This window comes from Hyla sarda, chromosome 11 (genome assembly GCF_029499605.1).
Source record: "Hyla sarda isolate aHylSar1 chromosome 11, aHylSar1.hap1, whole genome shotgun sequence".
Classification (NCBI taxonomy): Eukaryota; Metazoa; Chordata; class Amphibia; order Anura; family Hylidae; genus Hyla; species Hyla sarda.
Genome location: NC_079199.1, coordinates 12,629,643 through 12,651,814, shown reverse-complemented (window position 1 = coordinate 12,651,814; position 22,172 = coordinate 12,629,643). Strand labels below are relative to the sequence as shown.

Sequence of the window (22,172 nt, the reverse complement as noted above, 5' to 3'; positions counted from 1 at the left end):
CAGTGCTCTCTGCTGACATCTCTGTCCATTTTAGCAACCGTGCATAGCAGATGTATGCTAAGGGCAGCATGGTGGCTCATTTGTTAGCACTGCTGCATTGCAGTGTTGGGGACTTGGGTTCAAATCCCACTAAGGACAACAATAAATAAAGCGTTATTATTATAATAATGTCAGCAGAGAGAACTGTGCTCGTGATGTCATCAGAGAGCATTCCAAAAAGAAAATAATTTCCTCTGTAGTATTCAGCAGCTAATAAGTACTGGAAGGATTAAGATTTTTTAATAGAAGTAATTTACAAATATGTTTAACTTTCTGCCACCAGTGTATTTAAAAGAAAAAAGGTTTTCACCGGAGTACCCCTTTAATGTGTTTTCTGCTGTCCTGTTCACACATCAGAAATTCTGCTAGCAAATTTCCGGCGCTGAATTCCATTCCGCATGAAGAAAGAGCATGTCCATTCTTCAAGCGGAATCCACTAGCAGAAATCAATTGACGTCAATGGTAAAAAAAAAAATTCCGCCCGACATCGCAATTTGCGGGCAATTTGCACGGAAATTGCTGAAAAACCCTTCACTTCTTTCTCCCCCATGTCCGCGCGCAATTTCGGAAAAAAAAAAAAAAATTCCGCCCGTAAATTTTTTGGCGTGAATTACTCTTCATGTGAACGCACCCTTAACATAGAAAAATGCTTTTATTTTTCTCAGTCAAAAAGGTGTTCCCAAGCCCCTAAAGTGCTGAGGACTGGTACACCTACTCGCTCTATTTCCATCACTGTCCCTGCTTGATTGGCAGTCAGCTGGAAGCCGAGCCCTGTTTCCCAATCTCACACCTGCGCACAACTTGTATTCACAGCCAAGAAATGATATTTGGAAACAGGGCTCGACTTCCAGCTGACTGTTAATCAAGCAGGAATGGTAGGAAAAGCGAGGAGGTATTTCAGCCCTCAACACATCTGGGGTTGGTAACACCTCTTTAAAGGTGTCCTCCGGGACTCCAGCGTTCTGAACATTTTGTTCATAATGCTCTGAGGCGGAGGCCATGATCGTGATGTCTATAGACATGAATGTAGGGGGTTGGCATGATGAGGATCGTGGTTGTGTCATGACCGGGTGCTGCAGGAGATCATGGGGGCCCCAGCAGTGGGACCCCCGCAGACATTTTATCCCTTATCCTTTAGGTAGGCGAGATGATGTCTAGCAGCGGAGTACCCCTTTAGCAATTGCCACCAGAAAATAGAAGCATTTTTCTATGTTATGTATGAATGGTACCACGTGTCTCCTTGTCCTAACAGAGTTGTACAGATTCCCTTTAAGGATCAGGTTATACTAGCTTGTGATGTTTGTCAGAAATGCACCATAAGTTCATAATAAAAGCTTTATGTAAAGTTAGTCTGTGTCCTCCGTACAACGTGACATTGCTATTCAGTCCCCTATATACATGGCGGCAGCTTATGAGAAATTATTTTTTTTTTTCTGTTTGCATAATGCCAGGGAAAATACATCTGTTTAGCTTTTAATTTAGTCTTAAAGGATCAGCTTGCTCTCCCCGCACTAAACAGAGGTACTCGCTGGTAGTGCGGGGGATGCTGATCAGTTTGATGCTTACCGTGCCCGGATCCGTCCCGCCGAAATCTTTTGTTTTCTGTATATGCTAATTAGGTGCTAACTGGCACAGGGGGGGTAACTGGCACTCTAACGTCCGTCCGACACCCAGCTCATCAATATTCCTCCGCTCCCTCTTCATTACAGAGCGGAGAGAGGCGGCAGGAGGAGAGGAGTATTGAGGAGCTGGGCGGCACTGACGTCAGAGTGCCAGTAACAGTCTATGCCAGTTAGCATCTAATTAGCATATACAGAAAAACAAAGATTTCGGCCGAACGGTGGCGAGACAGATCCAGGCACGGCCGGCATCAAACTGATCAGCGTCCCCCACACTACCAGCCAGTATTGCTTGTTAGTGCAGGGGGAGCAAGCTGAACGTTTTCCTTTAAGAGTTAACACAGCGCTGACACCAGTGCATGCACTCTTCTACAGGGACTTGAGATTCTTCTATTATGACATCCGTGGTTTGCTGAGCATTGAGGGCGCGTTCACACTATGGAATTTCTGAGCTGAGACATTTCACTCAGAACTTCCAGTGCAGCATTCTCTCTCATTGTCTTTAATGAGGATCCTGGTGCATGCTGCAGAATTTCTGCTGCGGAAATTGAAATCTGCGCAGACTGTGGTGCCGTCAGTGGTGGTGGGGGGGAGGTTGTTGGATTTCTGCCGTTGCACTCGGAATATTCACCCGAGATCCAGGCAGATATATTCAGTAGTGTGAACATAGCCTGATGCATTGGGTGAAGAGATGAGGCCAGATTCTTTTTTTAAGGTTGTAATCGCGCACACAGAATCATGCGTATATTTGATGCACAGGATTTGAATCGGTGTTCAGTCATTTCGTTTTACATTGGACTCTGCAGCTTAAAAATCCTGTGCATCATATTGTACATGCAAATACACCCTTAAAGGGTCTCTAAACTTTTGTAACTATTTGTATTGCTCCAGTGTATTGGCAAGAAAACATTTTAAAGGGGTTCTCCGGAGCTGTTCAGTGGTTGGACCGCCGTGATCATCCCATATCCTAACGATAGAGGATAATGGCCAAAGTTTTTCTATTTCCTAATGATTTTTTTTCACCCCCACCTTCAAAGATTCATAACTTTATTTTTCTGCTTCCTTCTTAGCCCCCTATAATCAGTTACACAGCCCCTTAGGTCCTGTGGTTGCTTTGTTTACACTGAGGAATTGGTGTGCAATTCCGCAGGTGGAATCGTGCGTCAGAATTCCGCTGTGTGAATGGGTTTTCCACAGACACATTCAAACTGCGGAGTTTCAGCGGCAGACAATTCCACCTCTGAAATTGATCCGCGCAAACAAAAAACATGTTAATTCATTGCGCGGAAGTCTACGAGCACTGCATTACCGTCAAGGGCAGAGGGGTCCTACAACCCCGAAATTCTGCAAGCGGAGATTCCGTTCATTACTCAGCGTGTACATACCCTAAGGCAGTGGTCTTCAACCTGCGGCCCTCCAGATGTTGCAAAACTACAACTCCCAGCATGCCCGGACAGGGCATGCTGGGAGTTGTAGTTTTGCAACATCTGGAGGTCCCCAGGTTGAAGACCACTACCCTAAGGAGTCAAACATTACAGCTGAGGAAACAGATTCAGCTACTGAGCCCATACAATTCCTACACTGTACATTACAGGGCTATTAATGTACAAATACAGATCTGTCTCCATTGTTATAGAGATGAGGGATCTTACAGTAAATTCGATTAGTCACAAACTTCTCGACTCGGCAGTTGATGACTTTTCCTGCGTAAATTAGTTCAGCTTTCAGGTGCTCCCTTGGGCTGGAAAAGGTGGATACAGACCTAGGAGACTCTTTCCTAGGACTGTATCCACCTTTTCCAGCTCACCGGATAGTATACAGCCCCTAAAAAGTACTGGAAGGATTAAGATTTTTTAATATAAGTGATTTACAAATCTGTTTAACTTTCTGGCACCAGTTGATTTAAAAAAATTGTTTTCCACGGTAGTACCCCTTTAAGCAATTCGGGTCCATGTGTGAACCTTCAGTCATAGGGGCCGGTGCCCAGTCTCCAGCAGCATGCCCTCTAGTAAGACTTTAATACTATTATCGATGTACGGCTGATATAACCAGCAGGACAGATAGACCAATAACAAGTCCTGGTCCGAGGTGTGGGCTATTTCTCCAACAATCGTCTTCTTGAGGGAGATTTCGTTTTTATACATTTCCGACATCTTTAAGGAGGTCTTGTCTGCAAAAATAGCAAATCTATATATCAGTCTTGTTTCAGAGATGGGTAACTGCATTAGCGCAAGACAAATCACATTATTGTAAGGACTAGGGATCGTCCGATTATCGGCCGATGTTCACGATTTTTTTGATCCGTTTTTACTTCTGAACGTGCTCAGAACAAATGTTTTTGGGTATATTAACTGAGCAATTACGGATCGAAACGGATAACATCCGTTCGCATTCTTTATTGTGCGTTTTTTTTTTAAAGTCAATTTATATTTTTGACGGGAGAAGAACGGGACAGGTCTAGACATCCGTGTAAATGCAGCCTAATACAGCTTCAATTTTATTCAATTAAACTTTTTTTAAACCAGTTTTTCGCAACCAATGTGCCTCCAGCTGTTGCAAAACTACAACCTCCATCATACCCGGACAGCCGAAGGCTGTCCGGGCATGCTGGGAGTTGTAGTTTTGCAACAGCTGGAGGCACACTGGTTGTGAAAAACTGGTCAAAGCTATTGTATAGTAAGAAAAGCTTGAGGAGTTCTGTATCAGGGTTGCAAGTGACTCTGAATATACATTTGGCCACAGTTCATAAGCCTTTCATCTTAAACCCTGCAGTGCAGCGCTCCCTGGTGGATGGGGTATGTTGTAGTTTTCAGTACACTGTGTGGCCATTAGCATCGCTGTGTAGGTAGATACGTGAAAGTAGCAGTGCTCGACTGGCACTGCAGTACCTTTGTTCTGATAATCATAGGGGGCTCACAAAAATCGTAAAGGGTGGGCATTGGAATAGTGCTTTAGGGTATGTTCACACACATGCAGATTCGCTGTGGATTTTGACCTAAACAGGGATGTCAGAATCCACAACAAATCTGTATATGTGAACACATCCTTTCCCTCTCATCAACCTATTTAATTGTCTTATTCATTAGCTATATAGAACAGTTTCCCCCTCTTTGGTGGTCACTTACATGCATGAAGTGAGGGAATGACCTCATCCAGCCATCCACTCTGCCTCTGTCAAAATCCCTCTCTGAAAGCAGCCTCCACCCTCCTGAGAGACACAGACCATGTGATTTCTGCCTGCTGTGATGAGTAGTAAATGTTATGCTGAGAACTGGGAGGTGTGTGCAAGGGGGGGGGTGTACACATATATATACACACACACACACACACACACAGTTGGGCCATGTTCACATGGCATAAAATGTGCAGAACATCTGAGCAGAAAATAATGTGCTGACATTCTGCAGATGAGAATAATCTGGCTGGCGCTGCGACAGCCGTCTCATAGAAAGCAATACATTTCCAAACTAAATAGACATTTTTCTGTGGATGCCAGAATAAAGATTTCTGCGGTAGAAAATGTCCACAGTGCAGTAAAATCCTATTGAAATCAATGGGACTCTGCTGCAGTGAAATATTCCATCAGAACTATGCACAGACATCTATCCGTGTGAACATAGCCTTAGGAGCCAGGATGCCCCACATAACTTTAATTCATATGATCAGTCATTATTAGTGTCCCCTCATCTCCTACTGTGTCACATTCATTAGTGTCCCCTCACCCTCCCCATGTGTCAGCTATTCGTGTCACCCTCATCTTGTCCTGTGTCAGTCATTAGTGTCCCCTGATCTTGTTCTCTGTGTCACTTCTATGGATAGTTAAATCCGCTGAAGAAAATTTGCAGAAAAATATGCGTGTATATATTTGTATCAATAGAGAGATCTTGTCCCCACTTTCATGCTGCATGAACCATCAGTCATTGGGGCGGTTCCTGGTAAGTTGCCTCACAATAGCGAGAAAAAAAACCCCCAAAAAACGTGAAAGGCCGATACACATTCCTATGCCAGACTGTCACTGTAGCACATTTGTGCAAATAATAGATTCCGCTTATATGTAACCATCCCCACTTCAAGCGCAACACAAAAATAACTCAAAATTACATAACTTTGGTGCAAACTGAAAACCTAGAGCAGTGGTCTCCAACCTGCGGACCTCCAGATGTTGCAAAACTACAACTCCCAGCATGACCGGACAGCCGTTGGCTGTCCGGGCATGCTGGGAATTGTAGTTTTGCAACATCTGGAGGTCCGCAGGTTGGAGACCACTGACCTAGAGAATGCAACATGTGCCAAATGTACGTCTTGTAATGCCCTTGTATGGCTCAAGAAGATGGAAAAATTAAAAATGGCAAGAAATGATAAAAAGAAAAACTCGAACTTGTAAATTCCCTGCAATGCTACAAGCCTTTAAAGGGGTACTCCAGGGAAATATATATATATTCACACTACCTGGAAATGTTCCCCTAAACCATCTTGCCTGATATGCATGGCTCCTGTTGTTGTCTCTAGGTCCTTGATATTCTTTGCCATCCTTCCCTACATTTCCCAGCAAACATTGCAGCTCTGCAGCCGGCTAGCTCACTCTAAAAGCAGCCCCCACCCTCCTGCTCTGAGCATCAAAAAAAGAGGATCAGTGTCTGATTGACTAAAGCTGCACACACCTCCCAGTTCTCAGCACTAAAGAGCGCATGACTCTTCAGGGCAGAAACCACATGGTCTGTCTCTCAGGAGGGTGGGGGCTGCTTTTAGAGAGGGATTTTGATTGAGTGGGATTGCTGGATGATTTCATTCCCTCACTTCATGCATGTAAGTGTCAACCGAAGAGAGGAAACTGTTCTACATAGCCAATGAATTATATTTAGACAAATAGATTGACGAGAGGGAAAGGATGGGCTATGGGTTTAGTTCCCCGGAGTACCCCTTTAAATACACAATACTCACAAAATAGCGCTGTAGGCCATGTATGGAAAAGTACGGGCTTGGAATTTTCATGGCTGCACTGATAAGCTTCCAGATCACAAACGCCTTTAAATGTGGACGTCAACTTCTCCATTTTCAGCTGAATTTTTTGCTTCATGTGATAAAAAAAATATAAAGGAAAAAACGATAAAACCTTTTTCTACAGTCTGCAAAACCAAATGGAAACAAAAGCATCGCGGGAAGTGACCGACCATTTTCTCCAGCAGGTCCAGTAACTCTGAGCACAGTCTTTCCAGTTCTTCTTTATCCTTTGCTGTGTTCTCCGGAGCAGACGCTGCATCATCTAGTAAGATCTTCTCATGTGATCTAAGGAAGGAAAAAAAAACCCTCAAAACCATTAGGGGGCGACGTGGGTCAAACCGACTAAAGCCGGGTTCATACCACGTTTTTGCAACACAGTTCCCATATATGTTTTCAATTTGAAAACCGTACGGAACCGTATTGAAAACCGGATGCATTGACTCTCCATTGAAAACCGTATGCCAAACGATGCATCAGGTTGTCTCCGTTCCCCCCCATACCCAAAACCATAGCCTACCATGTTTTTTGGTCCAGGTGAAAAAACGTATTGAAACGTATATTTAAAAATTTTTTTTTTTTTTTTTTAACATGGGAGTCAATGGAAACCGTATACGGATTAAAATTTGTACACACATTTTGATACAGTTTAGTCAGGTTTTGAGGAATCAGTTTATCCAAAACCTGATAAGGGAACTGTACTGCAAAAACATGGTGTGAAACAGCTGTACTGTACAATGTCTGCAATGATTGAAAGATTTTATTCCACTGAATTTAAAGCGCTGTATACGTTATAGCAGTGTTTCCCACCCATTCTCCCTCCAGCTGTTCCCAAACTACAACTCCCAGCATGCCCAGACAGCTGAAGGCCGACTCAATTAGGCTTGGTTCACACTATGGAATTTCCTAGTTTGCTCAGAAATTACTGAAAAATACCGATGCAGCAGAATCCCAATGCTGTCAATAGAATTACGCTGCACAGTGTACACGGAATTTTCACTGCTAAAACAATGATCTCGGGCATTCTTTTGGCGCAATTCACCAGGAAAACATCTTCGGATCTCCGGCAAGACTTTTTCCGGCTGAAAATTCCTCAGTGTAAACCAATCCTTAGTAGAAGAAGAAAAAATGCAATATCAAGAGCTTGCTGCGATTTGGAAAGACTGCCACTGAGCCTAACAACTAGAGATGAGCGAACTTACAGTAAATTCGATTCATCACGAACTTCTCGGCTCGGCAGTTGATGACTTATCCTGCATAAATTAGTTCGGCTTTCAGGTGCTCCGGTGGGCTGGAAAAGATGGATACAGTCCTAGGAAAGAGTCTCCAAGGACTGTATCCACCTTTTCCAGCCCACCGGAGCACCTGAAAGCTGAACTAATTTATGCAGGAAAAGTCATCAACTGCCGAGCAGAGAAGTTCGTGACGAGTCGAATTTACTGTAAATTCGCTCATCTCTACTAACATCATCATCATTTAAGGGTGAAAAAAATGCAAATAATATTTTTAAAAAAACAAAAAAAAAAACTGCTATGCGAGTCTGACCTTTCATCTGGCCGCAGTGGTTTTGGCCACAAAAACACCATCCTGGGATAACGTGTTTTTTTAAATTTCAACGATGTTATGTCTGTTTTCATCCTTAAAGGGGTACTCCAGTTGGAAAAAATTTTTTTCAAGTCAACTGGTGCAAGAAAGTTAAACAGATTTGTAAATTGCTATTTAAAAATCTTAATCTTTCCAGTACTTATTAGCTGCTTTATACTACAATGGAAGATGTGTGCTCTCTGCTGACACCTCTGCCCATTTCAGGAACTGTCCAGAACAGAGGAAGATTGCTATGGGGATTTGCTCCTGCTCTGGACAGTTCTTGACACGGACAGAGGTGTCAGCAGTGAGCACTGTGGTCAGACTGGAAAGAAATTAAAAAAAGAAAAGAACTTCCTCTGTAGCATACAGCAGCTGATAAGTACCGGAAGGATTAATATTTTTAAATAGAAGTCATTGAGAAATCTGTTTAACTTTCTGGCACCAGTTGATTTAAAAAAAAAAAAAAAATTCCACTGGAGTACCCCTTTACACAATACTTACAGGGTGCTGATTTTAAGGTTGACGATCCTGCTGGCGGCGCTGAACGCGGTGTCATTGCAGCTCTCCCACCTCAGCGTCAGGTTGTGCCAGTCCGCAGCGTTGTCTTTGATCTTCCGCACGCTGCCCGTCAGCGCTGACTTATTAGGGGTTATAGCGGATTTATCTGAATGCAAAATAAACAGTAAACGTAAAAACCCTCTGATTTACGTTTATTTTCATGTCTATTAGAACTCAATCAGATCTGTCCTAATAATTATACCAGTGGTCTCCAAACTGTGGACCTCCAGCTGTTGCAAAACTACAACTCCCAGCATGCCCGGACAGCCAACGGCTGTCCGGGCATGCTGCGAATTGTAGTTTTGCAACAGCTGGAGGCCAGCAGTTTGGAGACAATTGTAATAAATTCTATCCTTCTGCTGCACAGCGCCATCTGGTGGCGCGTGACATTCTTGTAAAAAATCATGGGCGCTATCTATCTGTAGCTAAATCCATATTGTAATGATCTCTGAATATTATCGGGTCCAGACAACTTCTTGTCCATACAGAAATTCTGTTTCACATCACAAGTCAACTTTACTTCAGAGAGACTGTCTAGGGTTAAAAAAATAAAAAACAATGCCGCATTAATCCAGAAACAGCGCCACCCCTGTCCACAGGTGGTGTCCGGTATTGCAGTTCAACAAGGATTGTAGTGATTGTCTGAGCTGCAATACCACATACAACCTGCAGACTAGGTGTAGTGCTGTTTCAGGAGAAAATAAGCCATATTTTGCTAATTCTGTCCAAACCTTTTAATACGACTGCATTTTTTGTGTCCATATCAGGACTTCTAAGACTCCTACCTGCACAGTGTTACTGAGGTGTGTACTGCATGCAAGCCTTTCCTCTAAGAAATATACCAGAAAATTGCTAAATTTCAAGTCTGGATCTCCAGCTGTTGCAAAACTACAATTCCCAGCATGCCCGACAGCACTTTTTCTGTGATCTCCCACTTGTGGCTCTCCAGCTGTAATGAAGGGCATGCTGGGAGTTGTAGTTGTAGAAAAGCTGGAGGCGTGAAGGTTGGGAAGGGCATGCTGGGAGTTGTGGAAAAGCTGTAGGCATGAAGGTTGGGAAGGGCATGCTGGGAGTTGTAGTTGTGGAAAAGCTGGAGGCGTGAAGGGCATGCTGGGAGTTGTAGAAAAGCTGTAGGCATGAAGGTTGGGAAGGGCATGCTGGGAGTTGTGGAAAAGCTGTAGGCATGAAGGTTGGGAAGGGCATGCTGGGAGTTGTGGAAAAGCTGTAGGCATGAAGGCTGGGAAGGGCATGCTGGGAGTTGTAGTTGTGGAAAATCTGGAGATGTGAAGGTTGGGAAGGGCATGCTGGGAGTTGTAGTTGTGGAAAATCTGGAGGCGTGAAGGTTGGGAAGGGCATGCTGGGAGTTGTAGTTGCAGAAAAGTTGGAGACGTGAAGGTTGGGAAGGGCATGCTGGGAGTTGTAGTTGCAGCAAAGCTGGAGACGTGAAGGTTGGGAAGTGAAGGCTAGGAGTAGTAGCTGTGGAAAGCTGGAGGCGGGAAGGGCATGCTGGGAGTTGTAGTTGTGGAAAAGCTGGAGGCATGAAGGTTGGGAAGGACATGCTGGGAGTTGTAATTGTGAAAAATCTGGAGATGTGAAGGTTGGGAAGGGAAGGCTAGGAGTAGTAGTTGTGGAAAGCTGGAGGCGGGAAGGGCATGCTGGGAGTTGTAGTTGCAGCAAAGCTGGAGACGTGAAGGTTGGGAAGGGCATGCTGGGAGTTGTAGTTTTGCAACAACTGAAGAGCCACAGGTTAAATGATGAGAACTGTGGTTCTGGAACAGCTGAGGACCCACGTGTTGGGCTGTCACAGATTAGGCTATGGGGATGTGCTTGGAGCTGAAGTTGTAGAACAGCAGGGAAAAAAAAAAGCTAGAGATCCCCTTGTGCTGCCGCTAGACTGTCAGGAGAACTACAACAACCAGCATGCACTGCCAATGATTCCTATTGAGCCTTTTAAATGGTAGAACAACTACAAGCGCCAGCGAGTCCTGAAATCACTCACTCTCCATCCCTCCCCAGCATTTCAGAAGTCAGCGACACCACGTGATCCTCCGGAGACTCATTCCCTTCCGTCTTCCGGTTTAGAAGCGGAAATGGCATGACGTCATGGAGGAGAACTCTCTGATTGGTCGGCCGGATTCGGTGTTTTGATTGTCTGGCAGTGGGCTGTATTGTAGCTGCGTCAGGGGCGGCAGAGGAGCCGGGGAGGGGACACCGGGAGCAGGTGAGAGGGGCTGACAACTGTGTATATAGTGTTTGTATATAGAGATAGGAGGCTGACAACTGTGTATACAGGTATATAGTGTTTGTATATAGAGATAGGAGGCTGACAGCTGTGTATACAGGTATATAGTGTCTGTATATAGAGATAGGAGGCTGACAGCTGTGTATACAGGTATATAGTGTCTGTATATAGAGATAGGAGCCTGACAGCTGTGTATACAGGTATATAGTGTCTGTATATAGAGATAGGAGGCTGACAGCTGTGTATACAGGTATATAGTGTCTGTATATAGAGATAGGAGGCTGACAACTGTGTATACAGGTATATAGTGTCTGTATATAGAGATAGGAGGCTGACAGCTGTGTATACAGGTATATAGTGTCTCTATATAGAGGGTAAGGGGCTGACAACTGTGTATACAGGTATATAGTGTCTCTATATAGAGGGTAAGGGGCTGACAACTGTGTATACATGTATATAGTGTCTGTATATAGAGGGTAAGGGGATAACAACTGTGTATACAGATATATAGTGTCTGTATATAGAGGGTAAGGGGCTGACAACTGTGTATACAGGTATATAGTGTCTCTATATAGAGGGTAAGGGGCTGACAGCTGTGTATACAGGTATATAGTGTCTGTATATAGAGGGTAAGGGGCTAACAACTGTGTATACAGGTATATAGTGTCTGTATATAGAGGATACGGGGCTAACAACTGTGTATACAGGTATATAGTGTCTGTATATAGAGATAGGGGCTGACAACTGTGTATACAGGTATATAGTGTCTGTATATAGAGATAGGAGGCTGACAGCTGTGTATACAGGTATATAGTGTCTCTATATAGAGGGTAAGGGGCTGACAACTGTGTATACAGGTATATAGTGTCTGTATATAGAGGGTAAGGGGCTAACAACTGTGTATACAGGTATATAGTGTCTGTATATAGAGGATACGGGGCTGACAACTGTGTATACAGGTATATAGTGTCTGTATATAGAGGATACGGGGCTGACAACTGTGTATACAGGTATATAGTGTCTGTATATAGAGGATACGGGGCTAACAACTGTGTATACAGGTATATAGTGTCTGTATATAGAGATAGGAGGCTGAAAGCTGTGTATACAGGTATATAGTGTCTGTATATAGAGATAGGAGGCTGAAAGCTGTGTATACAGGTATATAGTGTCTGTATATAGAGATAGGAGGCTGACAGCTGTGTATACAGGTATATAGTGTCTGTATTTAGAGATAGGGGTCTGACAACTGTGTATACAGGTATATAGTGTCTGGATATAGAGGATATGCGGCTGACAACTGTGTATACAGGTATATAGTGTCTGTATATAGAGATAGGAGGCTGACAGCTGTGTATACAGGTATATAGTGTCTGTATATAGAGATAGGAGGCTGACAGCTGTGTATACAGGTATATAGTGTCTGTATATAGAGATAGGAGGCTGACAGCTGTGTATACAGGTATATAGTGTCTGTATATAGAGATAGGAGGCTGACAGCTGTGTATACAGGTATATAGTGTCTGTATATAGAGATAGGAGGCTGACAGCTGTGTATACAGGTATATAGTGTCTGTATATAGAGATAGGAGGCTGACAGCTGTGTATACAGGTATATAGTGTCTGTATATAGAGATAGGAGGCTGACAGCTGTGTATACAGGTATATAGTGTCTGTATATAGAGATAGGAGGCTGACAGCTGTGTATACAGGTATATAGTGTCTGTATATAGAGATAGGAGGCTGACAGCTGTGTATACAGGTATATAGTGTCTGTATATAGAGATAGGAGGCTGACAGCTGTGTATACAGGTATATAGTGTCTGTATATAGAGATAGGAGGCTGACAGCTGTGTATACAGGTATATAGTGTCTGTATATAGAGGATATGCGGCTGACAACTGTGTATACAGGTATATAGTGTCTGTATATAGAGATAGGGGTCTGACATCTGTGTATACAGGTATATAGTGTCTGTATATAGAGATAGGAGGCTGACAACTGTGTATACAGGTATATAGAGATAGGGGTCTGACAACTGTGTATACAGGTATATAGTGTCTGTATATAGAGATAGGAGGCTGACAGCTGTGTATACAGGTATATAGTGTCTGTATATAGAGATAGGAGGCTGACAGCTGTGTATACAGCTATATAGTGTCTGTATATAGAGATAGGAGGATACAGCTGTGTATACAGGTATATAGTGTCTATATAGAGGATACGGGGCTGACAACTGTGTATACAGGTATATAGTGTCTGTATATAGAGATAGGGGTCTGACAACTGTGTATACAGGTATATCGTGTCTGTATATAGAGGATACGGGGCTAACAACTGTGTATACAGGTATATAGTGTCTGTATATAGAGATAGGAGGCTGACAGCTGTGTATACAGGTATATAGTGTCTGTATATAGAGATAGGGGGCTGACAGCTGTGTATACAGGTATATAGGGGGCTGACAGCTGTGTATACAGGTATATAGGGGGCTGACAGCTGTGTATACAGGTATATAGGGGGCTGACAGCTGTGTATACAGGTATATAGGGGGCTGACAGCTGTGTATACAGGTATATAGTGTCTGTATATGGAGGATAGGGGGCTGACGGCTGTGTATACAACTATATAGGGGGCTGATAGCTGTGTATACAGGTATATAGAGGATAGGGGGCTGACAGCTGTGTATACAGGTATATAGGGGATAGGGGGCTGACAGCTGTGTATACAGGTATATAGGGGTCTGACAGCTGTGTATACAGGTATATAGGGGATAGGGGGCTGACGGCTGTGTATACAGGTATATAGGGGATAGGGGTCTGACAGCTGTGTATACAGGTATATAGGGGATAGGGGGCTGACGGCTGTGTATATAGGGGGCTGACAGCTGTGTATACAGGGATATAGGGGATAGGGGGCTGACAGCTGTGTATACAGGTATATAGGGGTAAGGGGTCTGACAGCTGTGTATACAGGGGATAGGGGGCTGACAGCTGTGTATACAGGTATATAGAGGATAGGGGGCTGACAGCTGTGTATACCGGTATATAGAGGATAGGGGGCTGACAGCTGTGTATACCGGTATATAGGGGATAGGGGGCTTACAGCTGTGTATACAGGTATATAGGGCTGACAGCTGTGTATACAGGTATATAGGGCTGACAGCTGTGTATACAGGTATATAGGGGATAGGGGGCTGACAGCTGTGTTTACAGGTATATAGGGCTGACAGCTGTGTATACAGGTATATAGAGGATAGGGGGCTGACAGCTGTGTTTACAGGTATATAGGGGTAAGGGGTCTGACAGCTGTGTATACAGGGGATAGGGGGCTGACAGCTGTGTATACAGGTATATAGAGGATAGGGGGCTGACAGCTGTGTATACAGGTATATAGGGCTGACAGCTGTGTATACAGGTATATAGGGGATAGGGGGCTGACAGCTGTGTTTACAGGTATATAGGGCTGACAGCTGTGTATACAGGTATATAGAGGATAGGGGGCTGACAGCTGTGTTTACAGGTATATAGGGGTAAGGGGTCTGACAGCTGTGTATACAGGGGATAGGGGGCTGACAGCTGTGTATACAGGTATATAGAGGATAGGGGGCTGACAGCTGTGTATACAGGTATATAGGGCTGACAGCTGTGTATACAGGTATATAGGGGATAGGGGGCTGACAGCTGTGTATACAGGTATATACACGGAAGCGGAAGCGTAAAGTGTATACATGTTTACATGGGTATATGGAGAATATGGGGCACTATATATGTATGCATAGGTATAAAGGAAATATGGTGCACTATATGTGTATATAGATAATATGAGGAGAATATATATATATATATATATATATATATATATTTTTTTTTTTTTATATATATATATATCTCTATAGACATAGACAATAGATACGAACAGCACATCCACAGTCATAGAAAAGGTTAATCGGTGCACGCCATCCTCTGGGTCTTTGTCAGAGATCCCAATGTTCGTAACATCCCCAGGAAAGGATGGCAGCTCACAAAAAATGTCAAATCCACGTGAAGTTTTTCATCCTCAGGACAATACAAAGGTGCGACGTTTCAACAATCTCACATTGATGCTTGAGAAAGACGTTGAGATCGTTGAAACATCGCACCTTTGTATTGTGCTGAGGATGAAATAAACTTCACGTGGATTTGAAATGTATTGTGTGCTGCCATCCCTTCCTGTGGATATATACATATATATATATACACTTTGCACATGTTTTGTGGTCTTTTCTCCACCAGTGTTCGCTTCCATTCATATAGAGACAAAGTAATGTCCGGTGCGATTATGGCGTCCTCTTGTTGCCCACCATGGTGAAGATCCATCTGTACAGCAGCGATTGTCCACAGGGTGGGCCGTCCGTGCATGCTCAGAGTTATAGTGTGGCAACAGCTGGAGAACCACATCTTGGGAATTACAGCGTTCTGGCATTTGGGGCATGATGGGAGTTACACTCTTGCAACAGATGGAGAGCCACAAGTCAGGGACCGCAGGATTACGGCTGTTCAGTCCAGCTTGGAGTTGTAGTTTTGCAATAGATGGAAAGCAACAGGTTGGAGATCACATGGTTAGGGCCCTTGAGCCATTCTGGGAGTTGTAGTTTTGCAACAGCTGGAGAACCATAGACTGGAGATCACAGAATTAGAGCTGTTGAAGCATGCTAGGATTTGTATTGTAAAGACTAACATGCTATGTGCAAGGGTATCCATGGTAATACAGTGTAATTATATATATATATATATATATATATATATATATATATATATATATATATATATAGTCACTGTACAGTGTACTATCCAGTTTTCTCCTCTCTGGCCTTCTATATCAAGGCTAGGAGGTTTTCATTAGTATAATGGACTCTCAGTAAGTGATAGATTTATAGATGGCGCAGTGGGTAATCCGTATTATACTGGAGATGCCGCAGGACTCGGCGCCCTGAGTAATAGAAGTCGTCTGGTGGGTAATAGAAGTCGTCTGGTGGGTCTCGCACATCTGGATATTAGGAACCATTTACTGTGCAGAACCTCTACTTGCTATTTATTGACTACATAGTGCAGTGTTTCCCAACAGTGTGCCTCCCGCTGTTGCAAAAACTACAACTCCCAGCATGCTCGGACAGCCTTCGGCTGTCCGGGCATGCTGGGAGTTGTAGTTTTGCAACAGCGGGTGGCACACTGTTGGGAAACACTGGTTTAGTGACTGGGGGAATTAATATATTTGTATATTGTTATTGTCTATGTAGCGCCTGCCGTTGCCTGCAAAGATACAGATGTAATTTAAGAGTATATGTGAGGTCAGGGTGGTATGACTATAGTTATATAACAGATAATTATGGGGCTACTCCGAGACCTAAAAACACTATGAAAAATGGTGGCTGGTTGCAGTTTTAAAATTCTGTATAAATTTTTTCAAGGTTTATAAAAAATAAAAAAAAATTATAATAATAATAATATAAATATATATATATATTTTTTTTTTTTTTCTCATACAAACATATATATAGAGGCCAAATTTTATTATTATTTATGATATTGTTGTTTCCCCCTCATCCTTTATACTGCAGCTCTGCTCATTCCTTTCTCGGATTGGTCAGTCATGTGTACCAGTTACAAAAATGTAGAAAAGAGAAAAAAAAAAAGCTGCTGCATTGTTGAATGTCCATTCATTGTATATATTTTGTTTCCATGTCATGGCCTCGGCTCTGTAATCTACAGGAGAATAAGCGCTTTGTTGCCGGCAGCTGTGCGACGCTTCGTGGGTTCTGTCCATTGTCTCACGGGGCCATGCAATTTTGTGGTGTAATGAATGGTTTCCTATACAATCCATGACTGGGCTCTCCCTCTCCCCCCCCATGATTAGTTTTTAGTACAGTCCTTCATTGTGTTGGGCTCAGGATTTAGTCGCTACTCTAAAGGATATCTATAGTTTTGACAAACTTCTGTCATTGGGGTGTCCGGAATACGAATTTGAAAGAAAGTTTTTTTTTTTAGTAAGTCTATACAGAAGAGCGACAAACAGAAACCAAGGGGCACAGGGCTGCACCGCTTTACCCGGATGAAATTTGGCGCACGGCCTTCATGTATATTCTTCTCCGTTTTTGATGTCAACGGAAAACCAATTGTGCAGCATTGAATATTTTTTTTCGACTTCTACAGCTGTGTCATATATTTGGGTAAGTGCACATGGGTCAGGTTTGCTGCAGATGACCATCTACTTTGCGGATTTCCCTGAGGAAGGAAAGATCGATGGTTTTGCTTAAGTGACCCGGTTCAAAATCGCAATATTATGTGTGCATTCACACGTACAGTATTTGAAGCTGCAGATTTTAATGTAAACTAAATGACTTAAAGGGGTTCTCCACCACAAGGTGATTTTAGTACGTACCTGTCAGACAGTAATGGACATGCTAAGGAAGGATCTGCGCTTGTCTTGGGGATAAATGGCTATGCTGTGAGATTACCATAACACTGCGCCTAGCTTTTTGTGAACTAGTATTTCCTGTTTGACTTTTCTTTTTTTTGACTACAAATCCCACAATTCCATTTTCCTCCCTCGCACCCATTGAAACATAAATTTGCTGCATCCATCAAAAGACCTGTGGTTTTCAATCAGGGTGCCTACAGCTGTTGCATTAGTTGCAGATTGATCTCTCTCCCACCAAGCGATCGCTCCACCCATTGAAGCAGACAGGCTCCCTGTCATCAGCTGACTAGTGATGTCAGGTCTCGGCCGCATTGCAACATGGGAAAAATCCGAGACAACAGTCATTTTGTATGCTGTTAAAAATAAAAATTGGAGTGAAAATCACAGAAGAATTGTGAGAAAACCATCACACACAGGTACAGACACTATATTATGAACTACACTAACTTTACAGCCCCTGCAGCATAGTCAAATAAAAAAAAAATCCTGGAATACCCCTTTAATGGTGAGTTCCCACAGGGCATATACGCAGCGTATTTCACGCTGCGCAAAATGTACGGCAGCAGCGGGGAATATTCCTCGCTCACTATACACACAAGGCTTTCCGGCAGCAGGCCTGTGTGTGCAGTGAGTTTTGGGGGCGGGGCCGTGTACCGGCGTGACTGTGACGCGCGGCTCCGCCTCCAAAACTCACTACACGCATAAGGCTGCTGCCGGAAAGCCCTGTGTGTATAGTGAGCAAGGAATACGCAGCATATTTCCCGCTGCCCTAAATTTTGCGCAGCGTGAAATACGCTGCGTATACGCCCTGTGGGAACGCACCCTAAGACATATTCTATGGTGGTTAGTGCCTGAGACATGTTCATTCAGTCTAGGTTTGTTCTCCCCTTATATTATACCCCCATTAGACTACAACGTATGGGGGTCTCGGGGTCGGGTGTTGGTTTCAGGTGTGGGAGAGAGAGAGAGAGAGGCACTTTTTTGCATGCGGTGTGGTATTGTTCTTGTGTTATACCCTTTTTGGAGAGAGGTGTCACAATTCCTGTCTGATCATCTGGAGTTTCCATTTGTTTTAACACTGGACGTTTGCTTGCTGGGAGTTATTAAAGGGGTAGTCCAGTGGTGAAAAACTTATCCCCTATCCTAAGGATAGGGGATAAGTTTGAGATCGCGGGGGGTCCGACCGCTGGGGCCCCCCGCGATCTCTCTGTACGGGGCCCCGGCTCTCCGCCGAGATAGCGGGTGTCGACCCCCGCACGAGGCGGCGGCCGACACGCCCCCTCAATACATCTCAATGGCAGAGCCGGAGATTGCCGAAGGCAGCGCTTCGGTTCTGCCATTGAGTTGTATTGAGGGGGCGTGTCGGCCGCCGCTTCGTGCGGAGGTCGACACGCCCCCTTCCCGCGGGCTGTCTGGGCTCCGTACAGGAGATCGCGGGGGGCCCCAGGGGTCGGACCCCCGCGATCTGCAACTTATCCCCTATCCTTAAGATAGGGGATAAGTTGTAAACCACTGAGTCACCACTGGACTACTCCTTTAATGGTTTAGTGCCGACCTCTTATAGGCGAATATTGATTAGTTTTCTCCTTTTATGTGCACGTAAAGTTATAGTGATGTCCTGGGAGGCCGGGTCTACCCCTCCTATATCCAGATGGATTGCCCTGGTAAATATGTTCCCCTCTATCATGCCCTGTACGTGAGACGTAGATGTCCCAAGAAATTCGATAAGCTGTGGGTGCCGTGGATGATGATCGATGTCTCTACAGATCCTCCGATTCGTGAGGCCTCCCGGTGTAATTAATGGGATGGATGGTGAGCTCCTAGGATGTGTTCTGGTGTGTGTGATCGGTTGTGTCTATGGTTGTGGTTAGAGATGAGCGAACTTACAGTAAATTCGATTCGTCACAAACTTCTCGGCTCGGCAGTTGATGACTTATCCTGCATAAATTAGTTCAGCTTTCCGGTGCTCCGGTGGGCTGGAAAAGGTGGATACATTCCTAGGAAAGAGTCTTCTAGGACTGTATCCACCTTTTCCAGCCCACCGGAGCACCGGAAAGCTGAACTAATTTATGCAGGAAAAGTCATCAACTGCCGAGCCGAGAAGTTTGTGACGAATCGAATTTACTGTAGGTTCGCTCATCTCTAGTTGTGGTGTTAATGGTGTTGGTTGTTCTCAGAGGGGATACCACTTACCCGCCTTATTATAATGTCTTTTGATCTTTGGAAGACAAATTATTCCTAATGCTTATTCTTGCAATCCTGTTTCATTGACCATTATGTAATTTGGTACGGGTGGGGAAGTGGGTGCTCCTCTTGGGGTTGTTTGGTTTGAAGTGTTTGTTGTTACTTTTTCATTGAAAACTAATAAAAAATATATATTAAAAAAAATAAATAAATAAATAAGGAACTGGAAACAATCTATCTGGTCAGTGGAATTTTTCTTTCTGACTTAAAAATGAATAAAAAATCCCCAGTAAGAAAAAAAAAAAAAAAATACTCTGGGGATTTCTCAAATAGAGAGGTGCGAGGGCGAAAATGTGAAAAATAGGATATGAAAGTGCAACATTAAAACCTTGCATTCAAGTCGGGTTCAACAACTGCAGTAAAGGAGTGTTACAGAGGATGTCATAGAAGAGACCTAAGAAGCGCTGCAGGTCCTGACCCAGTTGACACTTACTGGTTTTGCCGGTAGAAGTCGCCATTGGCAGCTCGTATACTCTGCTACAGCCACTACAGTTGAAATGCGATATTATATATTACTTACCATCAAACCAGACTCCTTCTCAGTGTTTCCCAACCAGGGTGCCTCCAGCTGTTGCAAAACTACAACTCCCAGACTTCGGCTGTCTGGGGATACTTAGATTTGTAGTTTTGCAACAGCTGAAGGCACCCTGGTTGAGAAACTTTGCATTAGAATCAGTAGGATGCAGTTAGCTCCACCTAGTGGTGGCAGCTGGCAGGCGACTTTGCATCTGTTCACTTTATTCATATGCAGGGGATTTGGAGCACGGTTTCAGAAAAAATTGGCGCAGAATTTGGATCCGAAAATGGACACGGTTCCGGATTCATATGCAGGGGATTTGGAGCTCTGTTGAAGAAGAAGAATTTGGCACAGAATTTAGATTAAAAAAATGGACATGTTTGTTGAAAAAAAGGTGGAAAAGATTTATTTTAAAGGGGTTTCATATGATATGATCTATGGAGCCCCCATTGATCCTAAGAATATAGGGGATGCGGTGCTACACCAATGCTGTCCCCCCCTTAACTCATTTGTATATACACAAGCAGTGTGCTTCCAGCTGTTGCAAAACTACAACTCCCAGCATGCCCGGACAGCCTTCGGCTGTCCGGGCATGCTGTGAGTTGAAGTTTTGCAACAGCTGGAGGCACCCTGGATGGGAAACGCTGATAAAGGGGGTGACTATGAGCATGAAAACTGTTTTTAAGATTTGTCGTCTTATTAAACAATTTATTAATTTCACTTTTCCTTTGGTTTTCAGGTCCCTCCCTACAGTGACAATGGATTGATTCACCTCCACCCTTCCACCCATGAGACCGAAAGCCATGGCCGCTCTTCCGGGAAGTGTAACGTTTAAGGAGTTCTGCCCCCTGTACTCCATCCTCAATGCCATCCCGGCGAAAATACAGAAGGGTTTCCGATCTCTCATCGTCTATCTTACAGCTATCGATGTCAATGGCGACTACATTGCTATCGGCAGCAGCATCGGGATGTTATATCTGTACTGCCGACACACCAACCAGATGAAGAAGTATAACTTAGAGGTAAGTAGTATGCGTCTATAAAGCTGTGTTTCCCCATCCTGTGGTTTTCTTGCCAGACTACAACTCTCAGCATGCCCTGACAGTCCTGGGGAGCCTCATGCTGGGGTTTACATAATTAAAGGGGTACTCCGGTGGAACCCCCTTTTTTTTTTTTTTTTTTTTTTTTTTTTTTTTTTTTTTAAATCAACTGGTGCCAGAAAGTTAAACAGATTTGTAAATTACTTCTATTAAAAAATCTTAATCATTCCAGTATTAATTCGGTGAGTCGACCGAATGCTGCCGTAATTGCCCACTGGCCCCTGTTTTGCTTATCACGCACAGGTAGGATTAGCGTTAGGTCCCGCGCCATTTTGAGAAACCTTGGCGTTGGTGTGCGGGCTCTGGTATGTCCTTCATATAAGGATACACTGGCGAATGTCTCAATTTTAACATCAGTGTTGAGGGATTAGCCAATGTCATTGTATACATCTACCACAGTAGTGCACCTACATTTCTGTATTGTATCCTTCCAGTACTTATTAGCTGCTGAATGCTACAGAGGAAATGATATTCTTATTGGAACGCAGAGCTCTCTGCTGATATCATGACCACAGTGCTCTCTGCTGACATCTCTGTCCATTTTAGGAACTGTCCAGAGCAGCATATGTTTGCTATGGGGATTTTCTCCTACTCTGGACAGTTCTTAAAATGGACAGAGATGTCAGCAGAGAGCACTGTGGTCATGATTATAGATGAGCGAACTTACAGTAAATTTGATTCGTCACAAACATCTCGGCTCGGCAGTTGATGACTTATCCTGCATAAATTAGTTCAGCTTTCAGGTGCTCCGGTGAGCTGGAAAAGATGGATACAGTCCTAGGAAAGAGTCTCCTAGGACTGTGTCCACC

The 22,172-nt window shown here is 43.8% G+C and overlaps 2 protein-coding genes across 5 annotated transcripts in view; one reads left to right on the top strand and one right to left on the bottom strand.

The window, feature by feature from the left end:
- Positions 1-3,490: 3,490 nt before the first annotated feature.
- Positions 3,491-10,881, bottom strand: CINP (cyclin dependent kinase 2 interacting protein). 2 transcript variants are annotated; one of them, XM_056545481.1, is made up of 5 exons: positions 10,801-10,881; positions 8,745-8,907; positions 6,830-6,944; positions 6,600-6,729; positions 3,491-3,828 (listed from the first exon to the last, which is right to left on the bottom strand). In XM_056545481.1, the coding sequence occupies exons 1-5, from the start codon at positions 10,805-10,807 to the stop codon at positions 3,626-3,628; spliced, it is 618 nt and encodes a 205-aa protein (XP_056401456.1). In that variant the 5' UTR covers positions 10,808-10,881; the 3' UTR covers positions 3,491-3,625. The 2 variants fall into 2 exon arrangements, with proteins under 2 accessions (XP_056401456.1, XP_056401457.1); XM_056545482.1 differs by lacking the exon at positions 3,491-3,828 and adding an exon at positions 4,784-4,895.
- Positions 10,882-10,885: 4 nt separating this feature from the next.
- Positions 10,886-22,172, top strand: part of TECPR2 (tectonin beta-propeller repeat containing 2) — a 57,582-nt gene continuing 46,295 nt past the window's right edge. Inside the window, exons 1-2 of one of the 3 annotated variants that reach the window (XM_056545477.1) lie at positions 10,886-11,022; positions 21,003-21,285. In XM_056545477.1, coding sequence (XP_056401452.1) covers positions 21,052-21,285 — 234 coding nt within the window. In that variant the 5' untranslated portion in view covers positions 10,886-11,022; positions 21,003-21,051. Of the gene's footprint in view, positions 11,023-16,910; positions 17,252-19,107; positions 19,315-21,002; positions 21,286-22,172 lie in introns of those variants that run through there. The other 2 variants (XM_056545478.1, XM_056545479.1) reach the window with 2 other exon arrangements.

What these genes read in the sequence shown, in the direction of transcription:
- CINP (XM_056545481.1), bottom strand. An exon ending in TGGACCTGCTGGAGAAAATG is followed by an intron (nt 6,730 to 6,829) that starts GTCGGTCACTTC and finishes TATCACATGAAG; the next exon opens with CAAAAAATTCAGCTGAAAAT. An exon ending in ATGGCCTACAGCGCTATTTT is followed by an intron (nt 3,829 to 6,599) that starts GTGAGTATTGTG and finishes CTATTTTTGCAG; the next exon opens with ACAAGACCTCCTTAAAGATG.